Below are 23,963 nucleotides of genomic sequence, written 5' to 3'. Positions count from 1 at the left end.
ACAATCCCCAAAGAGGGCACTTTAAGTTGATGATTACTTCTATGTGTATAATTGAATCACTTGTTTATTTTTCAACAAGTTTTTAGTTATTTTTATATCTTTTTTTTCCAAATAGTTCAAGAAAGGCCACAACAAATGAGCAATATTTCGCCCTTTTATACAATTTAATAAATCAGAAACAGATGACATAGTGCTGTATTTCACTTCTTTATCTCTTTTTTCCAACCAAAAATGCTTTGCTCTGATTAGTGGGTACTTGAATTAAAAAAAAATGTTCACAGGGGGTACATCACTGAAAAAAGGTTGAGAACCACTGCATTATATGAAACAGTACAGTTTACACAGTACAGTACATATTCCGTACAATTGGCCACTAAATGGTAACACCTGAGTTTTTCAACGTGTTTAAGTCGGGGTTCCCAATAATCAATTCATGGTAATGTGTGTAAGGTATGTGTAATTTGTTGTGAGTTCATGCACTGTGTTGGTTTTGTTCTTTGAACAAGGTGACGTTCATGCACGGTTCATTTTGTGCACCAGTAAAAAAACATTTTCTTGAATTTGAAAATATTGTATTTTTCACTAAAGGTTCAAGGTTCAAGGTTCAACTTTATTGTCCCCGCGGGGAAATTTGTCTTGGGCACAGTGCATCATTGCTTTCTTAACATACACAAAAACAACAGAACAAAAACACGAGCACAGACACAACCACAAGCAGACAACTAACATTTAAACATCAGAACATGGAGCTTGATAGACATAGGGGCATAAAATCTACAGTATGGAGATAAAGATAAAGTACCAGTGTGCATTGCACTGGAGCTAAAGAAGGGTTCGGTGAATGCGCTTATGAAACTGGTGGGGTTCGGTACCTCCAACAAGGTTAAGAACCCCTGGTCTAGTGTATGTTTGCACATTCCCAGATAAAGCTGACATTTTTTGGTATAGCTAATTTGGTACTGTAATGTTGACGTTACAGCACAGCACCCAACAGGTGTTCCTTTTTATACGTGTGAGTGACTTTGAGTCTGGTCTGATGTTTTGCAACATCCGCCAGTCAACAGTGGTTGGGTCCACAATTGATTTTTTATAAAAATGTACTTTGGCAAAAAGCAGGAGTGTGACATGTCCTGTTGAGGGCAGGTGACCCTAACCTACTGTCAACATAACCTTCAGGTGACCGCGGTCTTCTTGGCATCCTTTTTTTTTAATACTGTAGGGAATCTTATATTCTTTTGCAGTGCATTCGTTTTTTTAACTTGAGCATTTCCTTATTTGTAATTTGTTGTTATTATCATTACCTTTCTTTGTGGATTTCTATGAGAAAACACGAGTCTTGCTCTTATTTATTCTTGTTTTTGTTTTATTTTGTTTCTTTGCGTCTGTGTTTTCTGTGGTTAGCTCTGTGAATTCTATGAATCCACCTTGTGTTTTTGTGTTCGAGAACTGCGTGGACCTATGGTAGCGTTTTGATACGAAACCCAAGCGGGGATGATGGCGGACACTTTGGCTTATCAGCTCACATGGGAAAGGTCCAACAAAAGGGGCGGGAAGCAAACAGAAGCAGACTGGCTGTTGGGCTTATAAAAGTAGGCGAACCCTTCCTCCGTCCTTGCAGCACCTCGTGAGGATCACTTGTTGTTGCGAAGCCATGGTGATGAAGTGCACCGCTGTGTGCCTCCTGGCACTGGCCTTCGTCTGCGATGCTCAGTACCCCATGCAAAATCGGCGACAAGATGACGTCGGTTCCCAACAGTCCAAAAACCCATTTGAAAAGCCGGTCACCTGGATTTACCCGGAAGATCCTCAGCCTCCGCCCAAGGTTGACGTGACCATTGAGATCAGGCACCCCATCTCCCCTACGACCGTCGCTGTGGACTGCCGGGAGAGGGACGCACATGTGGAGGTCAAGAAGGACTTCTTTGGAATAGGCCAGGCGGTCAACCCCGAGGACCTCACCCTGGGAAACTGCGGCGCCGTGGGGGAAGACACAACTGCTCACGTGCTGATTTATGAGTCTGAGCTGCACAATTGCGGCAGTGAGTTAAGGGTAAGCCAAACTCTTACCCATTGTGGGACGATTTTAAAGACCTTAGTTTGTAATCATACTCTTCTTTTTTGTTTTGACTCGTAGATGACCGAAGACTCCCTCATCTACCAATTCAAGCTCTTTTACACCCCCAGCCAGTTAGTGGGGACCCCTATTGTGAGGACTCCCAAAGCTGTTGTGGTCGTAGAATGCCACTACCCGAGGTGCGCCTAGACTAGACTTGTAGATTCTTACCTTCACATTGTATTCAAATGCATGCATTATTCCATTTATTGCTGACCCAGCCAAATGTAATGTTTGTTATTTGGCCCACTGTGACCTTTCTGTTTATGAAATGTTCAGGAATCACAACGTGAGCAGCCTACCTCTCGACCCACACTGGGTTCCGTACTCTGCCGTCAAGGTGTCCGAGGAGTTCTTGTACTTCAGTCTGACCCTCATGACCAGTGAGTGTTTTTTCCATTGTCCCTACTGCGTACTTTTTGGAGACATCTTCTAACCCAGGGGTCACCCACCTTTTTGAAACCAAGAGCTACTTCTTGGGTACTGATTAATGCGAAGGGCTACCAGTTTGATACACACTTAAATAAATTGCCAGAAATAGCCAATTTGCTCAATTTACCTTTATTATTAATAATTAATGATATTTATCTTTGTGGAAACACTGATCATCTTAATGATTTCTCACAATAAATATATATAGAAACAGATAAATATCAATATGCAACACTAAGTGCACATTTTTCCAAATTAACCATTTTCAAATGATCACTTCTAAGACAGTCTTGGGAAATCACAATATCCCATTTTGACTAGCTAGCCACTAACATTTTTATAAAAGAGGAGAAAACACGAAAAAAATGAAAATTACATTTTGAAACATAGGTTATCTTCAATTTCGACTCTTTAAAATTAAAAATTCAACCGAAAAAAACAAGCTAATTCGAATCTTTTTGAAAAAATTAAAAGAATAATTTATGGAACATCATTAGTAATTTTTCCTGATTAAGATTAATTTTAGAATTTTGATTACATGTTTTAAATAGGTTAAAGTCCAATCTGCACTTTGTTAGAATATATAACAAATTGGACTAAGCTATATTTCTAACAAAGACAAATCATTATTGTTTCTTCTAGATTTTCCAGAACAACAATTTTCAAAGAAATTCAAAAGACTTTGAAATAAGATTTAAATTTGATTCTACAGATTTTCTAGATTTGCCAGAATAATTTTTTTGAATTTTAATCATAATAAGTTTGAAGAAATATTTCACAAATATTCTTCGTCGAAAAAACAGAAGCAAAAATGAAGAATTAAATTAAAATGTATTTATTATTCTTTACAATAAAAAAATTTTTTTACTTGAACATTGATTTAAATTGTCAGGAAAGAAAAGGAAGGAACTTAAAAGGTATATGTGTTTAAAAATCCTAAAATCATTTTTAAGGTTGTATTTTTTTCTCTAAAATTGTCTTTCTGAAAGTTATAAGAAGCAAAGTAAAAAAAAAAAAAGAATTTATTTAAACAAGTGAAGACCAAGTCTTTAAAAATATTTTCTTAGATTTTCAAATTCTATTTGAGTTTTGTCTCTCTTAGAGTTAAAAATGTTGAGCCAAGCGAGACCAGCTTGCTAGTAAATAAATACAATTTAAAAAAATAGAGGCAGCTCACTGGTAAGTGCTGCTATTTGAGCTATTTTTAGAACAGGCCAGCGGGCGACTCATCTGGTGCCCGCGGGCACCGCGTTGGTGACCCCTGTTCTTAACCTCTCCTCTGCTATTTTGACAAACAGCCGACTGGATGCACGAGAGGCCTCGCTTTGAATACTTCCTGGGTGACATGATTTTCATCGAGGCGTCCGTCAAGCAGTTCTACCACGTGCCCCTCCGTGTTTACGTGGACAGCTGTGTGGCTACGCTCTCACCTGATATTAACTCCAACCCCAGATATGGCTTCATTCAGGACGGGTAAGGAAGATCACACTTGAAAGAACTTTATGTTGATATGAATTCCAGATTTGAGTTGGATTGATGTGCCAATCAGTGCAGACGTACGGTCCCCACGGGTAGAACGCATTCAAACACAATAATGTACCGTATTTTTCGGACTATAAGTCGCAGTTTTTTTCATAGTTTGGCCGGGGGTGCGACTTATACTCAGGAGCGACTTATGTGTGAAATTATTAACACATTAGCGTAAAATATCAAATAATATTATTTATCTCATTCACGTAAGAGACTAGACGTATAAGATTTCATGGGATTTAGCGATTAGGAGTGACAGATTGTTTGGTAAACGTATAGCATGTTCTATATGTTATAGCAGGGATGTCCAAACTATTTCCACTGAGGGCCGCACACTGAAAAATCAGAGCAAGCGGGGGCCATTTTGATATTTTTTATTTTAAAAACCAATACAATATATGTATAAAAAAGATACATTTAGGCCTCCACTCAGGCTTGATCCCGGGGACCCCAAAAGGTTTTGGTAAAAAAAAATATTAAAAATGTGTCATTATTTAGTATTGTTATTATTATTATTATTTAAGGTTTAAATCTCTAGATCAACATTAGGTCTGTCTGTCAATATAACGCGTTTAAAGATTTAAGTTGTATGCCAATTTTGTCAAGGAAAACCGTGTTTTTTTTATGGAAAAAAACACAAAATATGCAATATTTTCCCCCAATAAAATTTTAAAGTGGAATATTTGAGATTATATAATAATTGGAGTCTTAAAAAGGTCAATAACTCATAAGAACATTGATTTTAATTCGTTATTTTTTTGAGCAATGAAACTTAAAAAAAAAAAAAGTCCCACTAAAATTATTGGAGATCCAAAAGGGTCCTACTCAGTAAAGTTTAAAAAAATAAATCCAACATTTTTTTTTAACTTTTACCACAATAGTCTCAAGATCAACTTCAGATCTATCCGTCAATTATAACTTTTATTGTTGTTTATGTTTTTTGTCTGTTCGTTTTAGGCACTTCTTTAAAAAACTTTGTTTTTGTGGAATATTTAATGTGAAGTAAATGGAGCCTTGAATATGTCAATAATTCATAATGACATTGATTTTGATTCATTATTATTTTTTATAGAAAGAAACAGCCTGCATGGCAGCTTTGTGTTATTAGAGTAAACAATGCAACATTTTCTTGTTACATTTCACCTGTTTGCTCTTTTATACCACTTTTTATGTTTTTTTGGGGTTTTTTTTCATCGTATTTTTAGAATGTGCCGTGGGGCCGTTAAAAAATTACCTGCGGGCCGCACTTTGGACACCCCTGTGTTATAGTTATTTGAATGACTCTTACCATAATATGTTACGTTAACATATCAGGCACGTTCTCAGTTGGTTATTTATGCCTCATATAACGTACACTTATTCAGCCTGTTGTTCACTATTCTTTATTTATTTTAAATTGCCTTTCAAATTCTATTCTTGGTGTTGGCTTTTATCAAATACATTTCCCCAAAAAATGCGACCTATACTCCAGTGCGACTTATATATGTTTTTTTCCTTCTTTATTATGCATTTTCGGCCGGTGCGACTTATACTCCAAAAAATACGGCAGTCCTTCTTCAGAGGATTTGAGCCACATAGTCCAGGGGTGTCCAAACTTTTTCCACTAAGGGCACGGAAAAATTTAAGCATGCGGGGGCCATTTTGATATTTTTCATTTTCAAACCATAACAAAATATATGGATTTTTTTTTTTAACCTTTAGGTCTCAGTCATTAAAATGTTAAAAATAAGTCAAATTATTATTATTTTTTTTAATTTAACGCTTACAGTAAATCTCTATATCAACTCCAGGTTGAAAAAAGTTTAAAAAAAAGAAAAAAGAAGGTTTTATGCCTTTTCTGTCAAAGACAACTTTTTTTTTTATTGTAAAACTGTAAATATGCAGTATTTAGTAATTAGAGCTCTAAAAGATCAATAATGCAGGACACCGTTGATTTTAATTATTTAATATTTTTGAGTAATCACAGTGAAAATATTAATAAAATCCCACTAAATATATTTGGGATCCAAAAGGTCCCCCGCTCATAAAGTGATACATTTTTATTTGTTTTTTTTACTTTCAACACTTAAGTTACGAGATCAACTTCAGATATATCTGTCGATTTTACCTTTGAACTATTATTTTGTTTGTTTTTATGCTCTTTTGTCAAAGAAATATTTGATGTTTTTATATGGCAACCACACAATATATGCAATATTTTTTCCACATAAAACATTTTAAAGTGACATTTTTGAAGTAATTGGAGCCATGAATAGGTCAATAATTCATTATAACATAGATTTTTTTGTCTTTTTTTTTTGGAGCAATTGCAAAAAAAAAGAAAAATAAAGAAAGACAAAAGAAAAAAAAAACGGCCTGCATGGCAGCTTTTGTGTCAACATTGCAACTTTTTCTCGTTAGATTTCACCTCATTCCACTTTTTTTATTTATTTTTTTTAATTTTTGCAATACTATCAATTTTGCAATTTTTGCAGAATGTGTGGCGGGCCGGTAAACAATTAGCTGCGGGCCGCAAATGGCCCTCGGGCCACACTTTGGACACCCCTGACATAGTCACACTTTAATTGGGTGCTATTTGTAATATTATTTCAAATCAAGTCTCAAGTGAAAAAATGTTACTTTCAAAAAACATGGAACTAATTGAATGCAACATATTACAGTTATGGATATTACAGCGGGCTGTTTTTTGATTATTTGAAGTCCGATTTACTGCAATTTCTTTATGAACTACTGTATTTTTCGGAGTATAAGTCGCTCCGGAGTATAAGTCGCACCGGCCGAAAATGCATAATAAAGAAGAAAAAAAACATATATAAGTCGCACTGGAGTATAAGTTGCATTTTTTGGGGTTAGGGTTTAATTTTTTAAATTTATTTGATAAAAGCCAACACCAAGAATAGACATTTGAAAGGCAATTTAAAATAAATAAAGAATAGTGAACAACAGGCTGAATAAGTGTACGTTATATGAGGCATAAATAACCAACTGAGAACGTGCCTGGTATGTTAACGTAACACAGAGGTGTCCAAAGTGCAGCCCGGGGGCCATTTGCGGCCCGCAGCTAATCGTTTACCGGCCCCCCACACATTCTGCAAAAATTGCAAAATTGATAGTATTGCAATAATAAAAAAAAAAACATTTTAAAAAAGTGGAATGAGGTGAAATCTAACGAGAAAACGTTGCGATGTTGACACAAAGCTGCCATGCATGCTGTTTTTTTTTTTCTTTTGTCTTTGTTTATTTTTTATATTTTTTGCCATTGCTCAGAAAAAGAAAACAAATCTATGTTACAATGAATTATTACTTAAAAAATGTCACTTTAAAATGTTTTATGTGGAAAAAATATTGCATACATTGTGTGGTTGCCATATAAAAACATCAAAGTTTTATTTGACAAAAGAGCATAAAACAAACAAAAGAATAGTTCAAACGTAAAATCCACAGATACATCTGAAGTTGATCTCGTAATTTCAGTGTGAAAAGTAAAAAAAAAAAAAAAAGAATAAAAATGTATCACTTTATGAAAGGGAGACCTTTTTGGATCCCAAATATATTTAGTGGGATTTTATTCAACTTTTCACTGTGATTACTCAAAAATATGAAATAATTAAAATCAATGGTGTCCTGCATTATTGATCTTTTAGGGCTCTAATTACTAAATACTGCATACTTCAGTTTTACTATAAAAAACAAAGTTGTTTTTGGCATAAAACCTGTGTTTTTTTTTTTTACTTGATATCAACCTGAAGTTGATATAGAGATATACTGTAAAAAAAATAAAATAATAATTTGACTTATTTTTAACATTTTAATGACTGAGACCCTTGACCCTTGACTGGTCCCCAGGAGCCCTAAAGGTTAAAAAAAAAAAATCTATATATTTTGTTATGGTTTGAAAATGGAAAACATCAAAATGGCCCCCGTATGCTTACATTTTTCCGTGTGTGGCCCTCAGTGGAAAAAGTTTGGACACCCCTGACGTAACATATTATGGTAAGAGTCATTCAAATAACTATAACATATAGAACATGCTATACGTTTACCAAACAATCTGTCACTCCTAATTGCTAAATCCCATGAAATCTTATACGTCTAGTCTCTTACGTGAATGAGCTCAATAATATTTTTTGATATTTTTACGGTAATGTGTTAATAATTTCACACATAAGTCGCTCCTGAGTATAAGTCGCACCCCCGGCCAAACTGTGAAAAAAACTGCGACTTATAGTCCGAAAAATACGGTATTGTGGTATCACCACTGCAATAGTTCCACTTTAAAGTTGTCATATTATGATTTCTGTTTCCACATTTAAAACACTTCCTTGTGGTCTGCGTAACATGTAACGGTGCTTCTTTGGTCAACGTTTTGCGTAGATTTTAATTTACAGACGACTTTCCGACCGTCTCTTCAGAATGCGCCGTTTTATTTACGTGCCAAGCCCCCCTTCGACCGTGTCTCCACCCCGTCAGCCATTTGGTAGTTTTTAGCGCTTGTCGTATCAAACCGACTGACCCCGATATAAGTTAGAACTACACGCTACTTTTTATCAGAAGATTTTAGTATGCATGTGCATGTAGGAGCCAGTCTGCCCCACAACAAGAGGACAGAGAAAAAGAAGGAACTTAATAAAAAATGGTAGACTTGCACAAAGCGGGGTAAATCTCGACCATATATGGAGATATCCGCTGACATAACAAAGGCAAAATAGGTCACTAGTCTCCAATTCCGAATGGCTGGTTTGTTTTATACATATCTCCATGGTTTAATTTCCAATACACAAAAGGTACCAGCTGGTATAAAATGTCGGTTATGTATAATCGGGCCCCTTCAAGAATGTTTTCTTCTTATAGTCAGTGGAATGACACCAAAAAAATGAACCATTTAGTGTTGTAGATAGTGCCGCTTTCTGTATCACAGACTTTACAATCATTTCATTTCAAATGGATTTTAAGGCACTAGAGAAATTTCAAGATAATGAAACAAAATATTTCACTGATTCACACCATGCAGCATCTTCTAACGAAATAGCAGACACATTTTTCTTTTTGGCTTTGGAACTTTTACATTTTTTTATTAATCAGTCCAACAAAATAATACACAACAACACAATAATAATAATACAATTCCAATTGCAAAACCAAACCCAGCCCAGCAACATTCAGAATAGCTATCAAACATGGCACAAAACAATCCAAAAGTAGTCAAACAAAAATGACTAATATCAACAACAGTATCAGTATTAATAATAATTCCAACATAGCAGTGATTAGAAATCCCTCGTTGACTTTATCGTCACAGCCATTTATAAAAAATGTAATAAAAACATTTAAAAAAAGAACAATAGTGGCTTACATTTGCATCACATCTCGTAAGCTTGACAACACATTGTGTCCAATATTTACCACTAAGATAAAATAAGTCATATTTTAGGTTATTTTAATAGTTCAAACTAATTTAGGTAATGAATCCTATATTCCAATATATGACTCATTATTATCTCAACTAATGCAATGCAGTTGTTTTTTCTACTGATATCATCTCCATAGCTTGTGTATACCAGTCAGTATGTATTGTGTGTGTTTACCAGTCAGTATTTATTATGTGTGTATACCAGTCAGTATTTACTATGTGTGTATACCAGTCAGTATTTACTATGTGTGTATACCAGTCAGTATGTATTATGTGTGTATACCAGTCAGTATGTATTATGTGTGTATACCAGTCAGTATGTATTACGTGTGTATACCAGTCAGTATTTATTATGTGTGTATACCAGTCAGTATTTATTATGTGTGTATACGAGTTAGTATGTATTATGTGTGCATTTCAGTCAGTATTTATTACGTGTGTATACCAGTCAGTATTAATTACGTGTGTATACAGTCAGTATTAATTACGCGTTTACACCAGTCAGCATTAATTATGTGTGTATACTAGTCAGTATTAATTACGTGTGTATACCAGTCAGTATTTATTACGTGTGTATACCAGTCAGTATTAATTACGTGCGTATACAGTCAGTATTAAGTACGTGTGCATACTAGTCAGTATTTATTACGTGTGTATACCAGTCAGTATTTATTATGTGTGTATACCAGTCAGTATGTATTATGTGTGTATACCAGTCAGTATGTATTATCTGTGCATTTCAGTCAGTATTTATTACGTGTGTATACCAGTCAGTATGTATTATGTTTGTATACCAGTCAGTATTTATTATGTGTGTATACCAGTCAGTATGTATTATGTGTGCATTTCAGTCAGTATTTATTACGTGTGTATACCAGTCAGTATTTATTATGTGTATACCAGTCAGTATGTATTGTGTGTGTTTACCAGTCAGTATTTATTACATGTGTATACCAGTCAGTATGTATTATGTGTGCATTTCAGTCAGTATTTATTACGTGTGTATACCAGTCAGTATTTATTATGTGTATACCAGTCAGTATTAATTACGTGTGTATACAGTCAGTATTAATTACGTGTTTATACCAGTCAGTATTAATTACGTGTGTATACCAGTCAGTACTAATTAAGTGTGTATACCAGTCAGTATTTATTACGTGTGTATACCAGTCAGTATTTATTGCGTGTATACCAGTCAGTATTTATTACGTGTTTATACTAGTTAGTATTTATTATGTGTGTATACCAGTCAGTATGTATTATTTGTGCATTTCAGTCAGTATTTATTACGTGTGTATATACCAGTCAGTATTTATTACGTGTATACCAGTCAGTATTTATTACGTGTGTATACCAGTCAGTATTAATTACGTGTGTATATACCAGTCAGTATTTATTACGTGTATACCAGTCAGTATTTATTACGTGTGTATACCAGTCAGTATTTACTACGTGTGTATACTAGTGAGTATTTATTACATGTGTATACCAGTCAGTATTTATTACGTGTGTACCAGTCAGTATTAATTACGTTCGTATACAGTCAGTATTAATTACGTGTGTATACTAGTCAGTATTAATTACGTGTGTATACAGTCAGTATTAATTACGTGTGTATACCAGTCAGTATTTATGACGTGTGTATACCAGTCAGTATGTATTATGTGTGTATACCAGTCAGTATTTATTACGTGCATATACCAGTCAGTATTTATTATGTGTGTATACCAGTCAGTATTTATTACGTGCATATACCAGTCAGTATTTATTACATGCATATACCCGTCAGTATTTATTATGTGTGTATACCAGTCAGTATTTATTACGTATGTATATATACCAGTCAGTATTTATTACGTGCATATACCAGTCAGTATTTATTACGTGCATATACCAGTCAGTATTTATTACGTGTGTATACCAGTCAGTATTTATTATGTGTGTATACCAGTCAGTATTTATTACGTGCATATACCCGTCAGTATGTATTATGTGTGTATACCAGTCAGTATTTATTACATGCATATACCCGTCAGTATTTATTATGTGTGTATACCAGTCAGTATTTATTACGTATGTATATATACCAGTCAGTATTTATTACGTGCATATACCAGTCAGTATTTATTACGTGTGTATACCAGTCAGTATTTATTATGTGTGTATACCAGTCAGTATTTATTACGTGCATATACCAGTCAGTATTTATTATGTGTGTATACCAGTCAGTATGTATTACGTGTGTATACCAGTCAGTATTTATTATGTGTGTATACCAGTCAGTATGTATTACGTGTGTATACCAGTCAGTATTTATTATGTGTGTATACCAGTCAGTATTTATTATGTGTGTATACCAGTCAGTATGAGTTGGACTATCAGCATCTATCCATTTTTTTTAATATTATCGTTTTTGTTATGACGCATATTGAAAGAAATGCATTTTGAGTCTTTGACGGCACGAGACTAAACGGCTGCAGATCACCAAGAAGACAAGTTTGTCGTCATTGGGATGTTCAAAAAAAGATGTTGCTTGTTTTTCTCTACAATGGCTTCTCATTGCTGGACTGTCTTGCCTGCAGATGTTTAGTTGATGCCAGCATCACGGGATCAAACTCCAGATTCATGCAGCGCACAGACGAGAACAAGCTTCGGTTCTTGTTGGAGGCCTTTAGGTTCCTGGGCACTGACGGAGGTGGAGGCGGAGGAGATGGAAAGGGGAAACAAGGTGAAATTGACTACTCCAATAGGATGTACATTACCTGCTACCTGAGAGCCACGTCCACCAGCCACAGCATTGATTCTGAGCACAGGGCCTGCTCCTACATCGATGGGTGAGTGAGCGAAAGCAAGTCACTTCCTGAGCACGGGTGCTAGCGACTCCTTGTGTCACCCTTTCCCGAGCAGCTGGAGGGAGGCCAGCGGAGTGGATGCAGCTTGCAGCACATGTAGTAGCGGTGGACACCAGTCTACTGGTAAAGGTGTAGTGAACAGCGGTGGCAACACGGGTTGGAATCCTTCTACGGGTACAGGGGGCGGAACAGGCACTGGCTGGGGCACCGGGGGCGGTGGCTCAACCACCATTGGAGGCGGAAAACCCTGGATCCCACCCCGCCAACAACAACAAGGCTCTTCGGATGGCAGCACTTCTTGGAGCACAGGGGGCGGAACAGGCGGTACCTGGGGCACCGGGGGCGGTGGCGGGGGCGGTGGCGGGGGCGGAACAGGCGGTACCTGGGGAACCGGGGGCAGTACCTGGGGCTCAACCACCACTGGAGGTGGCAAACCCTGGACCCCCAGCCAACAACAACAAGGTTCTTCGGGTGGCAGCACTTCTTGGAGCACAGGGGGCGGAACAGGCACTACCTGGGGCACCGGGGGCGGTGGCGGTGGCGGTGGCGCTGGCGGTGGCGCTGGCGGTGGCGCTGGCGGTGGCGCTGGCGGTGGCGGTGGCTCCACTGGAGGTGGCAAACCCTGGACCCCCAGCCAACAACAACAAGGTTCTCCGGGTGGCAGCACTTCTTGGAGCACAGGGGGCGGAACAGGCACTACCTGGGGCACCGGGAGCGGTGGCGGTGGCGGTGGCGGTGGCGGTGGCGGTGGCGGTGGCGGTGGCGGTGGCTCCACTGGAGGTGGCAAACCCTGGACCCCCAGCCAACAACAACAAGGTTCTTCGGGTGGCAGCACTTCTTGGAGCACAGGGGGCGGAACAGGCACTACCTGGAGCACCGGGGGCTCAACCACCACTGGTGGCAAACCTTGGACCCCCAGCCAACAACAAGGCCAAGGTAGCTGGGGCACTGGCGGCGGTGTAACAGTCAGCGCTCCGGTCGTTAAAAAAACCCTCAGTGCCTGGGTCTCCGGCGGCGGTTCAAGGAAGGGCCGTTCCGTGACAGAAGGTATGTCCTATTTTTAGACAGCTCGTTATCATTGCTATGATAATATATATTAATATATATCCAAATATATTTTATAAGAGAATATATATTAATGATAACATGTCTTTCTTTCTCAGAGGAGATAGTCTGGAGAGGTGCGGTCACGCTGGGTCCCATCGCCATTGGAGAGCAGCAATAAAGCCAACATTCCATGGCAATCCAAAGAAACCTTCACATTGGTTGATGACTGACTGGATGTTATTCCCCGCACAACGCTATGACCTCTGTTTCAACCAAAAGAAAGAGGGGAAAAAAACAGTTAAAATACTAAGTGTCCCAAAGAATAAAACCTTTTCAAATTGCCACTTCTGTTGCATTGTCGCTTTGTAATGACATGAATATTTAATAAAAGCATCTTTTTTTCCCAAGTCAGATTGTAAATGTTTCCATTTGATGGAAATAAAATTGCAATTGTTTGTTGAAACGCTGGTGTCGTGATCTGCATAGCAAACAGGAAGCAAGTGCCGCCATTATTCCATGTGGCGCTAAACAAATGTGTCAAACAGCCAAATCAATTATAACTATCAAATAATGGGCAATTTTCACCTATAAGTTAGAGTTTTGGCTGACTTTGGACACTTTTCCTGCATGGCAAGGGTGTCCAAAGTCTGGCATGGGAGCCATTTGTGGCCATAAAATCAATCAATCAATCAATGTTTATTTATATAGCCCTAAATCACAAGTGTCTCAAAGGGCTGCACAAGCCACAACGACATCCTCGGTACAGAGCCCACATACGGGCAAGGAAAAACTCACCCCAGTGGGACGTCGGTGTGAATGACTATGAGAAACCTTGGAGAGGACCGCATATGTGGGTAACCCCCCCCCTCTAGGGGAGACCGAAAGCAATGGATGTCGAGTGGGTCTAACATAATATTGTGAAAGTCCAGTCCACAGTGGATCCAACACATCAGCGAGAGTCCAGTCCATAGTGGGGCCAGCAGGAAACCGTCCCGAGCGGAGACGGGTCAGCAGCGCAGAGATGTCCCCAACCGATGCACAGGCGAGCGGTCCACCCGGGGTCCCGACTCTGGACAGCCAGCACTTCATCCGTGGCCACCGGACTTGTGCAACTACCCCTCCCAAGGGACAGGGGAGCAGAGGAGAGAAGAAAAGAAACGGCAGATCAACTGGTCTAAATAGGGGGTCTATTTAAAAGCTAGAGTATACAAATGAGCCTTAAGATGGGACTTAAATGCTTCTACTGAGGTAGCATCTCTAACTGTTACCGGGAGGGCATTCCAGAGTACTGGAGCCCGAATAGAAAACGCTCTATAGCCCACAGACTTTTTTTTGGCTCTGGGAATCACTAATAAGTCGGAGTTCTTTGAACGCAGATTTCTTGTCGGGACATATGGTACAATACAATCGGCGAGATAGGCTGGAGCTAAACCGTGTAGTATTTTATACGTAAGTAGTAAAACCTTAAAGTCGCATCTTAGGTGCACAGGAAGCCAGTGCAAGTGAGCCAGTATAGGCGTAATATGATCAAACTTTCTTGTTTTTGTCAAAAGCCTTGCAGCCGCATTTTGTACCAACTGTAATCTTTTAATGCTAGACATAGGGAGGCCCGAAAATAATGTTACAGTAATCGAGACGAGATGTAACGAACGTATGGATAATGATCTCAGCATCGCTAGTGGACAAAATGGAACGAATTTGAGCGATATTACGGAGATGAAAGAAGGCCGTTTTAGTAACACTCTTAATGTGTGACTCAAACGAGAGAGTTGGGTGGAAGATAATACCCAGATTCTTTACCGAGTCGCCTTGTGTAATTGTTTGGTTGTCAAATGTTAAGGTGGTATTATTAAATAGATGTCGGTGTCGAGCAGGACCGATAATCAGCATTTCCGTTTTCTTAGCGTTGAGTTGCAAAAAGTTAGCGGACATCCATTGTTTAATTTCATTAAGACACGCCCCATAAAACTCATTTCTTGTTGGCCCGCGGCACATTTCAAAAATGAAAACCTGCAAGTCAACTTTTAACGTATCTTCTTTAGTCATGAGAGGGTTTTGTTGCAACATAATATATTTTGAAATGTTGCTTGAATAAAGTATTTCGAAAATTGTGGGCGGAACATAGGGAAACGGGTTAGAGGAGGGTCTACAGCACAGGTGTTCAACTCAAGGCCTGGGGGTCACATCTGGCCCTTCTAATACACTTTTTCCTAATAAATAATTTATTACTAAATGTATTTGTTCTTTCAGTTTTGACAGAAAAAATACTTGTACTGCATATAGTAATATTATATTGTTGTACATGTTTTAAAATAAAAATGAATATATATCTGCTTGACGTATGTAAGAATTTGTAATAATTAGAGATGTCCGATAATATTGGTCTGCCGATATTATCGGCCGATAAATGCGTTAAAGTGTAATATCGGAAATTATCGGTATCGGTTTTTTATTATCAGTATCGTTTTTTGGTTTTTTTTTGGTTTTTTTAATTAAATCCACATAAAAAACACAAGATACACTTACAATTAGTGCACCAACCCACCCCATTTACACTCATTCACACAAAAGGGTTGTTTCTTTCTGTTATTAATATTCTGCTTCCTACATTATATATCAATATATATCAATACAGTCTGCAAGGGATACAGTCCGTAAGCACACATGATTGTGCGTGCTGCTGGTCCACTAATAATACTAACCTTTAACAGTTAATTTTACAAATTTTCATTAATTACTAGTTTCTATGTAACTGTTTTTATATTGTTTTACTTTCTTTTTTATTCAAGAAAATGTTTTTAATGTATTTATCTTATTTGATTCATTTTTTTAAAAAGTACCTTATCGTCACCATACCTGGTTGTCCAAATTAGGCATAATAATGTGTTAAATCCACGACTGTATATATCGGTTGATATCGGTATCGGTTGATATCGGTATCTGTAATTAAAGAGTTGGACAATATCGGCATATCGGATATCGGCAAAAAGCCATTATCGGACATCCCTAGTAATAATAATGTTCATGTTAGACTTAGACAAACTTTATTGATCCACAAGGGAAATTGTTCCACACAGTAGCTCAGTTACAAAGGATGGAAAGGATAATGCACAACGTAATGTTAGTTTTGTTTGTATGAATTTAGTTTAGAAAGTAGTCATGATCTGTAATACTAATAAACTATTGGTTTTGTTTTTTAAAAACATTTGTTTATTGATTTTATAACATACAATCGACATAAGTAGTCCAACATACTTTCAATGTTTTCCCCCCCAAAAAAGTATAATAAATAAAGTAAGAAACCACACGTCAACATAAAACCACAGACCGACCGCTGCATTCCTGAATGGCGTTATAGAGATATTGCAACCTAGAAGCACACAAAAGGCTCATCAACCACGTACATCTCAGTTGTGATTCAATCAGGGTTAATTTGAATCAGAAATGCCCCCTCCTAAAGTTCTGGAAACTTTGCAGAACAACCATTCAATGTCAGCCTAATCTTCTCCAGTTTGAGAAAGTGCAGAACATCTTTAATCCAGCGAGTGTGGCAAGGGAGCGCTGTTGCCTTCCAATTGAACACAATGAGTGTTCAGCGGCTGGAATGAGGATCAGCATCTCCAAATCTGAGGCCATGGTCCTCAGCAGGAAACCGATGGTTTGTACAGTCCTGGTAGGGGACGAGACTCTGTCCCAGGTGGAGGAGTTTAAGTATCTCGGGGTCTTGTTCACGAGTGAGGGAAAGATGGAGAAGGAAATCAGCCGGAGAATCGGAGCAGCTGGGGCAGTGTTGCAGTCTCTCTGCCGCACTGTTGTGACGAAACGAGAGCTGAGCCAGAAGGCAAAGCTCTCGGTCTACCGAGCTATCTACATTCCTACTCTCACCTATGGTCATGAAGTGTGGGTAATGACCGAAAGAATAAGATCGCGGATACAAGCGGCCGAAATGAGTTTCCTCAGAAGGGTGGGTGGCATCTCCCTTAGAGATAGGGTGAGAAGTGCAGTCACCCGAGAGAGACTCGGAGTAGAGCCGCTGCTCCTTCGCTTGGAAAGGAGCCAGCTTAGGTGGTTCGGGCATCTCGTGTGGATGCCTCACGAGCGTCTCCCTAGGGAGGTCCTCGTTGAACGTCCCTCTGGGAGGAGACCCCGCGGCAGGCCAAGGACCAGATGGGGGGATTACATCTCCTCTCTGGCCTGGGAACGCTTCGGGATTCCCCAGGAAGAAGTCGCAAATGTTGCTCTGGAGAGGGAAGTCTGGGGGTCTCTGCTGGAGCTGCTGTCCCCGCGACCCGATTCCGGATAAGCGGTTGAAGATGGATGGATGGATAAGGGTAGATGACGGAGGTGGCACCCCAAATAGTCCACTTAGAGGATTCGGTTCAATCCTTTCACCAGTGACCACGAACAAAGGGTTAAAAATGTTCGTCCAATAGCTGTTAAAGGCCTACTGAAATGATTTTTTTTTATTTAAACGGGGATAGCAGATCTATTCTATGTGTCATACTTGATAATTTCGCGATATTGCCATATTTTTGCTGAAAGGATTTAGTATAGAACAACGACGATAAAGATTGCAACTTTTGGTATCTGATAAAAAAAAGGCTTGCCCCTACCGGAAGTAGCGTGACGTAGTCAGTTGAACATATACGCAAAGTTCCCTATTGTTTACAATGATGGTCGCATGAAGTGAGAGAGATTCGGACCGAGAAAGCGACAATTTCCCCATTAATTTGAGCGAGGATGAAAGATTTGTGGATGAGGAAAGTGCAAGTGAAGGACTAGTGGGGAGTTGAAGCTATTCAGATAGGGAAGATGCTGTGAGAGCCGGGGGTGACCTGATATTCAGCTGGGAATGACTACAACAGTAAATAAACACAAGACATATATATACTCTATTAGCCACAACACAACCAGGCTTATATTTAATATGCCACAAATTAATCCTGCATAAAAACACCTGCGTGTTTGTTACGCTAGCTCCTAGCTCCTCTGCTAGCTCCTAGCTCCATAGAACACGCCAATACAATTCAAACACCTGATCAACACACACAATCACTCAGCCCAAAAGACCGTTCACCTAACCCAGGGGTGTCAAAGTCAAATGGACGGAGGGCCAAATAAAAAATTTAGCTACAAGCCGAGGGCCGGACTGTTCGAATGTTCATTGAAAAATTTTTAAATGACGCATATAGTCTAGTGAACCTAATTGAACCTACTGAAAACCTAACAAATATATTCCAATATGATCAGATAAATAAAGCAATATTTTCTTATGGCTCTGTCAGTAATCTTTAATTTTCAACAGACACAAAAGACAAATTTCCTTTATATAAAAATCCCCATAACATGAACATTAAATGAAAGAAACCGGTATTCAAGGCACCATCAGTAGCCTATATTTTCTATTTTAGCAAAAGTGGGCTAAATTTACTTCAAAGAAAAAAACAATAATAGCAATTTTCTATCATCCACTCAACTGAAATATTTTTAAAATATAATTAAATTGAAATACAATAAAATAAAGTGCAAAAATCTATAAATCAAAAACAACACTTTGTTTAAGGAGAAGTAACATGCAGTGAAAACAAATATTAAACTTTAACTTTTAAACTTGAATTGAGTAAAAACTCTAAATATGTGATTGCACAGTAATGTTCACATTAAACCCCCCTCCTCCCTCCGTGGGAGGGAGGCGAGTTGGGTGCCCGAAACCCCCCGCTGGTTTCGGCCCGCCCCTTGGCGCGCGTGGCACGGCGGGCTCCGCGACCCGACGGCTGGCCCTCGTGGCTTGACGGCGGGCGCGTCCCGACGGGCCGCGCGTAGGGGTCAAACGCAGAAGTCTCAGGGCCTCGTGGTGAGGGGGTGGCCTGCGGGTTTCGGCCCGCTTGACCCCCCCGCTCCGCTTGGCGCGCGCGGCACATGACGGGTTCCGCCACCGACGCTCGGGCTGCAGCCCGACGGTGGTGCGGGCCCGGCGGTGACGCGCGGTTTGGGGAAACAAAGCAGAAGTCTCAGGGCCTCGGGGCCGGGTTTCGGCCCGCCCCCTTGGCGCGCGTGGCACGGCGGGCTCCGCGACTGACGGCCGGGCTGCAGCCCTTCGGCCGGCAGGCGCGTCCCGGCGGGCCGCTCGCCCCCTTTCGGAACCTTGGACCGGCATCCGCTTGGTGCGTGTAAAAGATCTGCGGTCTAAAAAAAAAAAATAAATAAAAAAAAAAAAAAGATCTGCGGTCTGCGGGCCGGTTCTAATAATAAATCAAGATCATCCCAAGGGCCGTAAAAAACCTTCTCGCGGGCCGGATATGGCCCGCGGGCCTTGACTCTGACATATGTGACCTAACCCAAGGTTCATAAAGCTTATATATTTAAAAAAAGTTACTTACATACGCAAAAAAAAGTTGCGCACATACGGTCAAGCGATCAAATGTTTAGAACCCAAAGCTGCATACTCACAGTAGCACGTCTGCGTCTTTGTCATCCAAATCAAAGTAATCCTGGTAAGAGTCTGTGTTGTCCCAGTTCTCTACAGGCGTCTGTGTATCCAAGTCAAAAGTCCTCCTGGTTAGAGTCTCTGTTATCCGAGTTCTTCCATCTTGACTGCATCTTCCGGGAATGTAAACAAAGACGCGCCGGCTGTGTACTGTTGTTGCTGACTACGTTCGAAAAATACGTCCATTTCGCACCGACAACTTTCTTCTTTGCTTGCTCAGCTTCCTTCTCCATAATGCAATGAACATGATTGCAACAGATTCACGAACACAGATGTCCAGAATACTGTGGAATTATGAAATGAAAACAGAGCTTTTTCGTATTGGCTTCAATGTGGAAGGCATACCCGTGTTCCCCGGGCTACGTCACGCGCATACGTCATCCTCAGAGGCGTTTCGAACCGGAAGTTTAGCGGCAAATTTAAAATGTCACTTTATAAGTTAACCCGGCCGTATTGGCATGTGTTATAATGTTAAGATTTCATCATTGATATATAAACTATCAGACTGCGTGGTCGGTAGTAGTGGCTTTCAGTAGGCCTTTAAGGGATGAGCAGAGCCAAAACATATGTATTAAATTATGTTGACACCAATCGCAAAACACAGATATGCCATCATATATCTTGGCTAATCGGACCTTGGTATCTGGCACAAATGAAAGACTTATGAACTCTACTTAAGATCTCTGTCCAACTATCAGACAGACTGGTACCCAAATCCCCCTCCCAAAGTGACTTCATTGGCGTGAAAGATTCAGGCCGCAAAAGAAAAATGTGGCTATACATACGTGTAATTGAGCCTTTCAAAGTCGGACGTGCCGTCAAAAACACATTTAAAACTGCGTCAGTCGGTAAGTCCGGAAACCTAGGGAAAGTGTTGCGAACAAAAGTGCAGATCTGTAGATAGCCAAAGAAATGTTGCTTAGGGAGTGAAAATTCATTAAACAGTTGCTGAAAAGAGGCAAAAGTGTTGTCAATGTGTAAATATTTAAAGGCCTACTGAAATGAATTTTTTTTTACTTAAACGGGGATAGCAGATCCATTCTATGTGTCATATTTGATCATTTTGCGATATTGCCATATTTTTGCTGAAAGGATTTAGTATAGAACAACGTCGATAAAGTTCGCAACTTTTGGTCTCTGATAAAAAAAAAAGCCTTGCCTGTACCAGAAGTAGCGTGATGTAGTCAGTTGTTCACTCCCTCATATTTTCCTATTGTTTTCAACGCAGCTAGAGCTATTCGGACCGAGAAAGCGACGATTACCCCATTAATTTGAGCGAGGATGAAAGATTCGTGGATGAGGAACGTCAGAGTGACGGACTAGAATGCAGTGAAATACATATTTTTTTTCTCGCTCTGACCGTAACTTAGGTACAAGCTGGCTCATTGGATTCCACACTCTCTCCTTTTTCTATTGTGGATCACGGATTTGTATTTTAAACCACCTCGGATACTATATCCTCTTGAAAATGAGAGTCGAGAACGCGAAATGGACATTCACAGTGACTTTTACCTCCACGACAATACATCGACGAAGCTCTTTAGCATGAGCTAACGTGATAGCATCTGTCTGAAATGCAGATAGAAACAAAATAAATAAATCCCTGACTGGAAGGATAGACAGAAGATCAACAATACTATTAAACCATGGACATGTAACTACTCGGTTAATAGATCTCAGCCTGGCAAAGCTTAACAATGCTGTTGCTAACGACGCTAAGGCTAACTTAGCAACTTAGCAACCGGACCTCACAGAGCTATGATAAAAACATTAGCGCTCCACCTACGCCAGCCAGCCCTCATCTTCTCATCAACACCCGTGCTCACCTGCCTCCCCTGACTGCACGTCACTGGTGTCTACTACACTACTGTATTTAATGTTGTCATTATGGTGGTACTTAATGAATACTTAGGTCTACTACACTACTGTATTTAATGTTGTCATTATGGTGGTACTTAATGAATACTTAGGTCTACTACACTACTGTATTTAATGTTGTCATTATGGTGGTACTTAATGAATACTTAGGTCTACTACACTACTGTATTTAATGTCATTATGGTGGTACTTAATGAATACTTAGGTCTACTACACTACTGTATTTAATGTTGTCATTATGGTGGTACTTAATGAATACTTAGGTCTACTACACTACTGTATTTAATGTTGTCATTATGGTGGTACTTAATGAATACTTAGGTCTACTACACTACTGTATTTAATGTTGTCATTATGGTGGTACTTAATGAATACTTAGGTCTACTACACTACTGTATTTAATGTTGTCATTATGGTGGTACTTAATGAATACGTAGGTCTACTACACTACTGTATTTAATGTTGTCATTATGGTGGTACTTAATGAATACTTAGGTCTACTACACTACTGTATTTAATGTCATTATGGTGGTACTTAATGAATACTTAGGTCTACTACACTACTGTATTTAATGTTGTCATTATGGTGGTACTTAATGAATACTTAGGTCTACTACACTACTGTATTTAATGTTGTCATTATGGTGGTACTTAATGAATACTTAGGTCTACTACACTACTGTATTTAATGTAGTCATTATGGTGGTACTTAATGAATACTTAGGTCTACTACACTACTGTATTTAATGTCATCATGGTGGTACTTAATGAATACTTAGGTCTACTACACTACTGTATTTCATATCATTATGGTGGTACTTAATGAATACTTAGGTCTACTACACTACTGTATTTAATGCTGTCATTATGGTGGTACTTAATGCATACTTAGGTCTACTACACTACTGTATTTAATGTCATCATGGTGGTACTTAATGAATACTTAGGTCTACTACACTACTGTATTTCATATCATTATGGTGGTACTTAATGAATACTTAGGTCTACTACACTACTGTATTCAATGTCATCATGGTGGTACTTAATGAATACTTAGGTCTACTACACTACTGTATTTCATATCATTATGGTGGTACTTAATGAATACTTAGGTCTACTACACTACTGTATTTAATGTTGTCATTATGGTGGTACTTAATGAATACTTAGGTCTACTACACTACTGTATTTAATGTTGTCATTATGGTGGTACTTAATGAATACTTAGGTCTACTACACTACTGTATTTAATGTTGTCATCATGGTGGTACTTAATGAATACTTAGGTCTACTACACTACTGTATTTAGTGTCATTATGGTGGTACTTAATGAATACGTAGGTCTACTACACTACTGTATTTAATATCATTATGGTGGTACTTAATGAATACTTAGGTCTACTACACTACTGTATTTAATGTTGTCATCATGGTGGTACTTAATGAATACTTAGGTCTACTACACTACTGTATTTAGTGTCATCATGGTGGTACTTAATGAATACTTAGGTGTACTACACTACTGTATTTAGAGTCATCATGGTGGTACTTAATGAATACTTAGGTCTACTACACTACTGTATTTAGTGTCATCATGGTGGTACTTAATGAATACTTAGGTCTACTACACTACTGTATTTAATGTTGTCATTATGGTGGTACTTAATGAATACTTAGGTCTACTACACTACTGTATTTAATGTTGTCATCATGGTGGTACTTAATGAATACTTAGGTCTACTACACTACTGTATTTAGTGTCATTATGGTGGTACTTAATGAATACGTAGGTCTACTACACTACTGTATTTAATATCATTATGGTGGTACTTAATGAATACTTAGGTCTACTACACTACTGTATTTAATGTTGTCATCATGGTGGTACTTAATGAATACTTAGGTCTACTACACTACTGTATTTAGTGTCATCATGGTGGTACTTAATGAATACTTAGGTGTACTACACTACTGTATTTAGAGTCATCATGGTGGTACTTAATGAATACTTAGGTCTACTACACTACTGTATTTAGTGTCATCATGGTGGTACTTAATGAATACTTAGGTCTACTACACTACTGTATTTAGTGTCATCATGGTGGTACTTAATGAATACTTAGGTGTACTACACTACTGTATTTAGAGTCATCATGGTGGTACTTAATGAATACTTAGGTGTACTACACTACTGTATTTAGAGTCATCATGGTG

At 38.8% G+C, this 23,963-nt stretch overlaps 1 protein-coding gene across 1 annotated transcript; it reads left to right on the top strand.

Annotated features, from left to right (window-relative positions):
* The first annotated feature begins 1,597 nt into the window (after positions 1-1,597).
* Positions 1,598-13,728, top strand: LOC133646050 (uncharacterized transmembrane protein DDB_G0289901-like). Its single transcript, XM_062041025.1, has 7 exons — positions 1,598-2,050; positions 2,135-2,253; positions 2,393-2,496; positions 3,844-4,018; positions 12,068-12,319; positions 12,393-13,384; positions 13,501-13,728. Exons 1-7 carry the CDS (start codon positions 1,652-1,654, stop codon positions 13,560-13,562), a joined length of 2,103 nt encoding a protein of 700 aa, XP_061897009.1. The 5' UTR covers positions 1,598-1,651; the 3' UTR covers positions 13,563-13,728.
* The last annotated feature ends 10,235 nt before the right edge of the window (positions 13,729-23,963 follow it).

This window comes from Entelurus aequoreus, linkage group LG03 (assembly GCF_033978785.1).
Source record: "Entelurus aequoreus isolate RoL-2023_Sb linkage group LG03, RoL_Eaeq_v1.1, whole genome shotgun sequence".
Taxonomy (NCBI): Eukaryota; Metazoa; Chordata; class Actinopteri; order Syngnathiformes; family Syngnathidae; genus Entelurus; species Entelurus aequoreus.
This window is presented reverse-complemented; position numbering and strand designations above follow the sequence as displayed.

Coding starts and splice junctions, on each gene's coding strand:
- LOC133646050 (XM_062041025.1), top strand. CDS start 1,652: ATGGTGATGAAGTGCACCGCTGTGTGCCTCCTGGCACTGGCCTTCGTC. Junction 12,320..12,392: donor GCCTGCTCCTACATCGATGG/GTGAGTGAGCGA, acceptor TTTCCCGAGCAG/CTGGAGGGAGGCCAGCGGAG. Junction 13,385..13,500: donor GGGCCGTTCCGTGACAGAAG/GTATGTCCTATT, acceptor TTTCTTTCTCAG/AGGAGATAGTCTGGAGAGGT.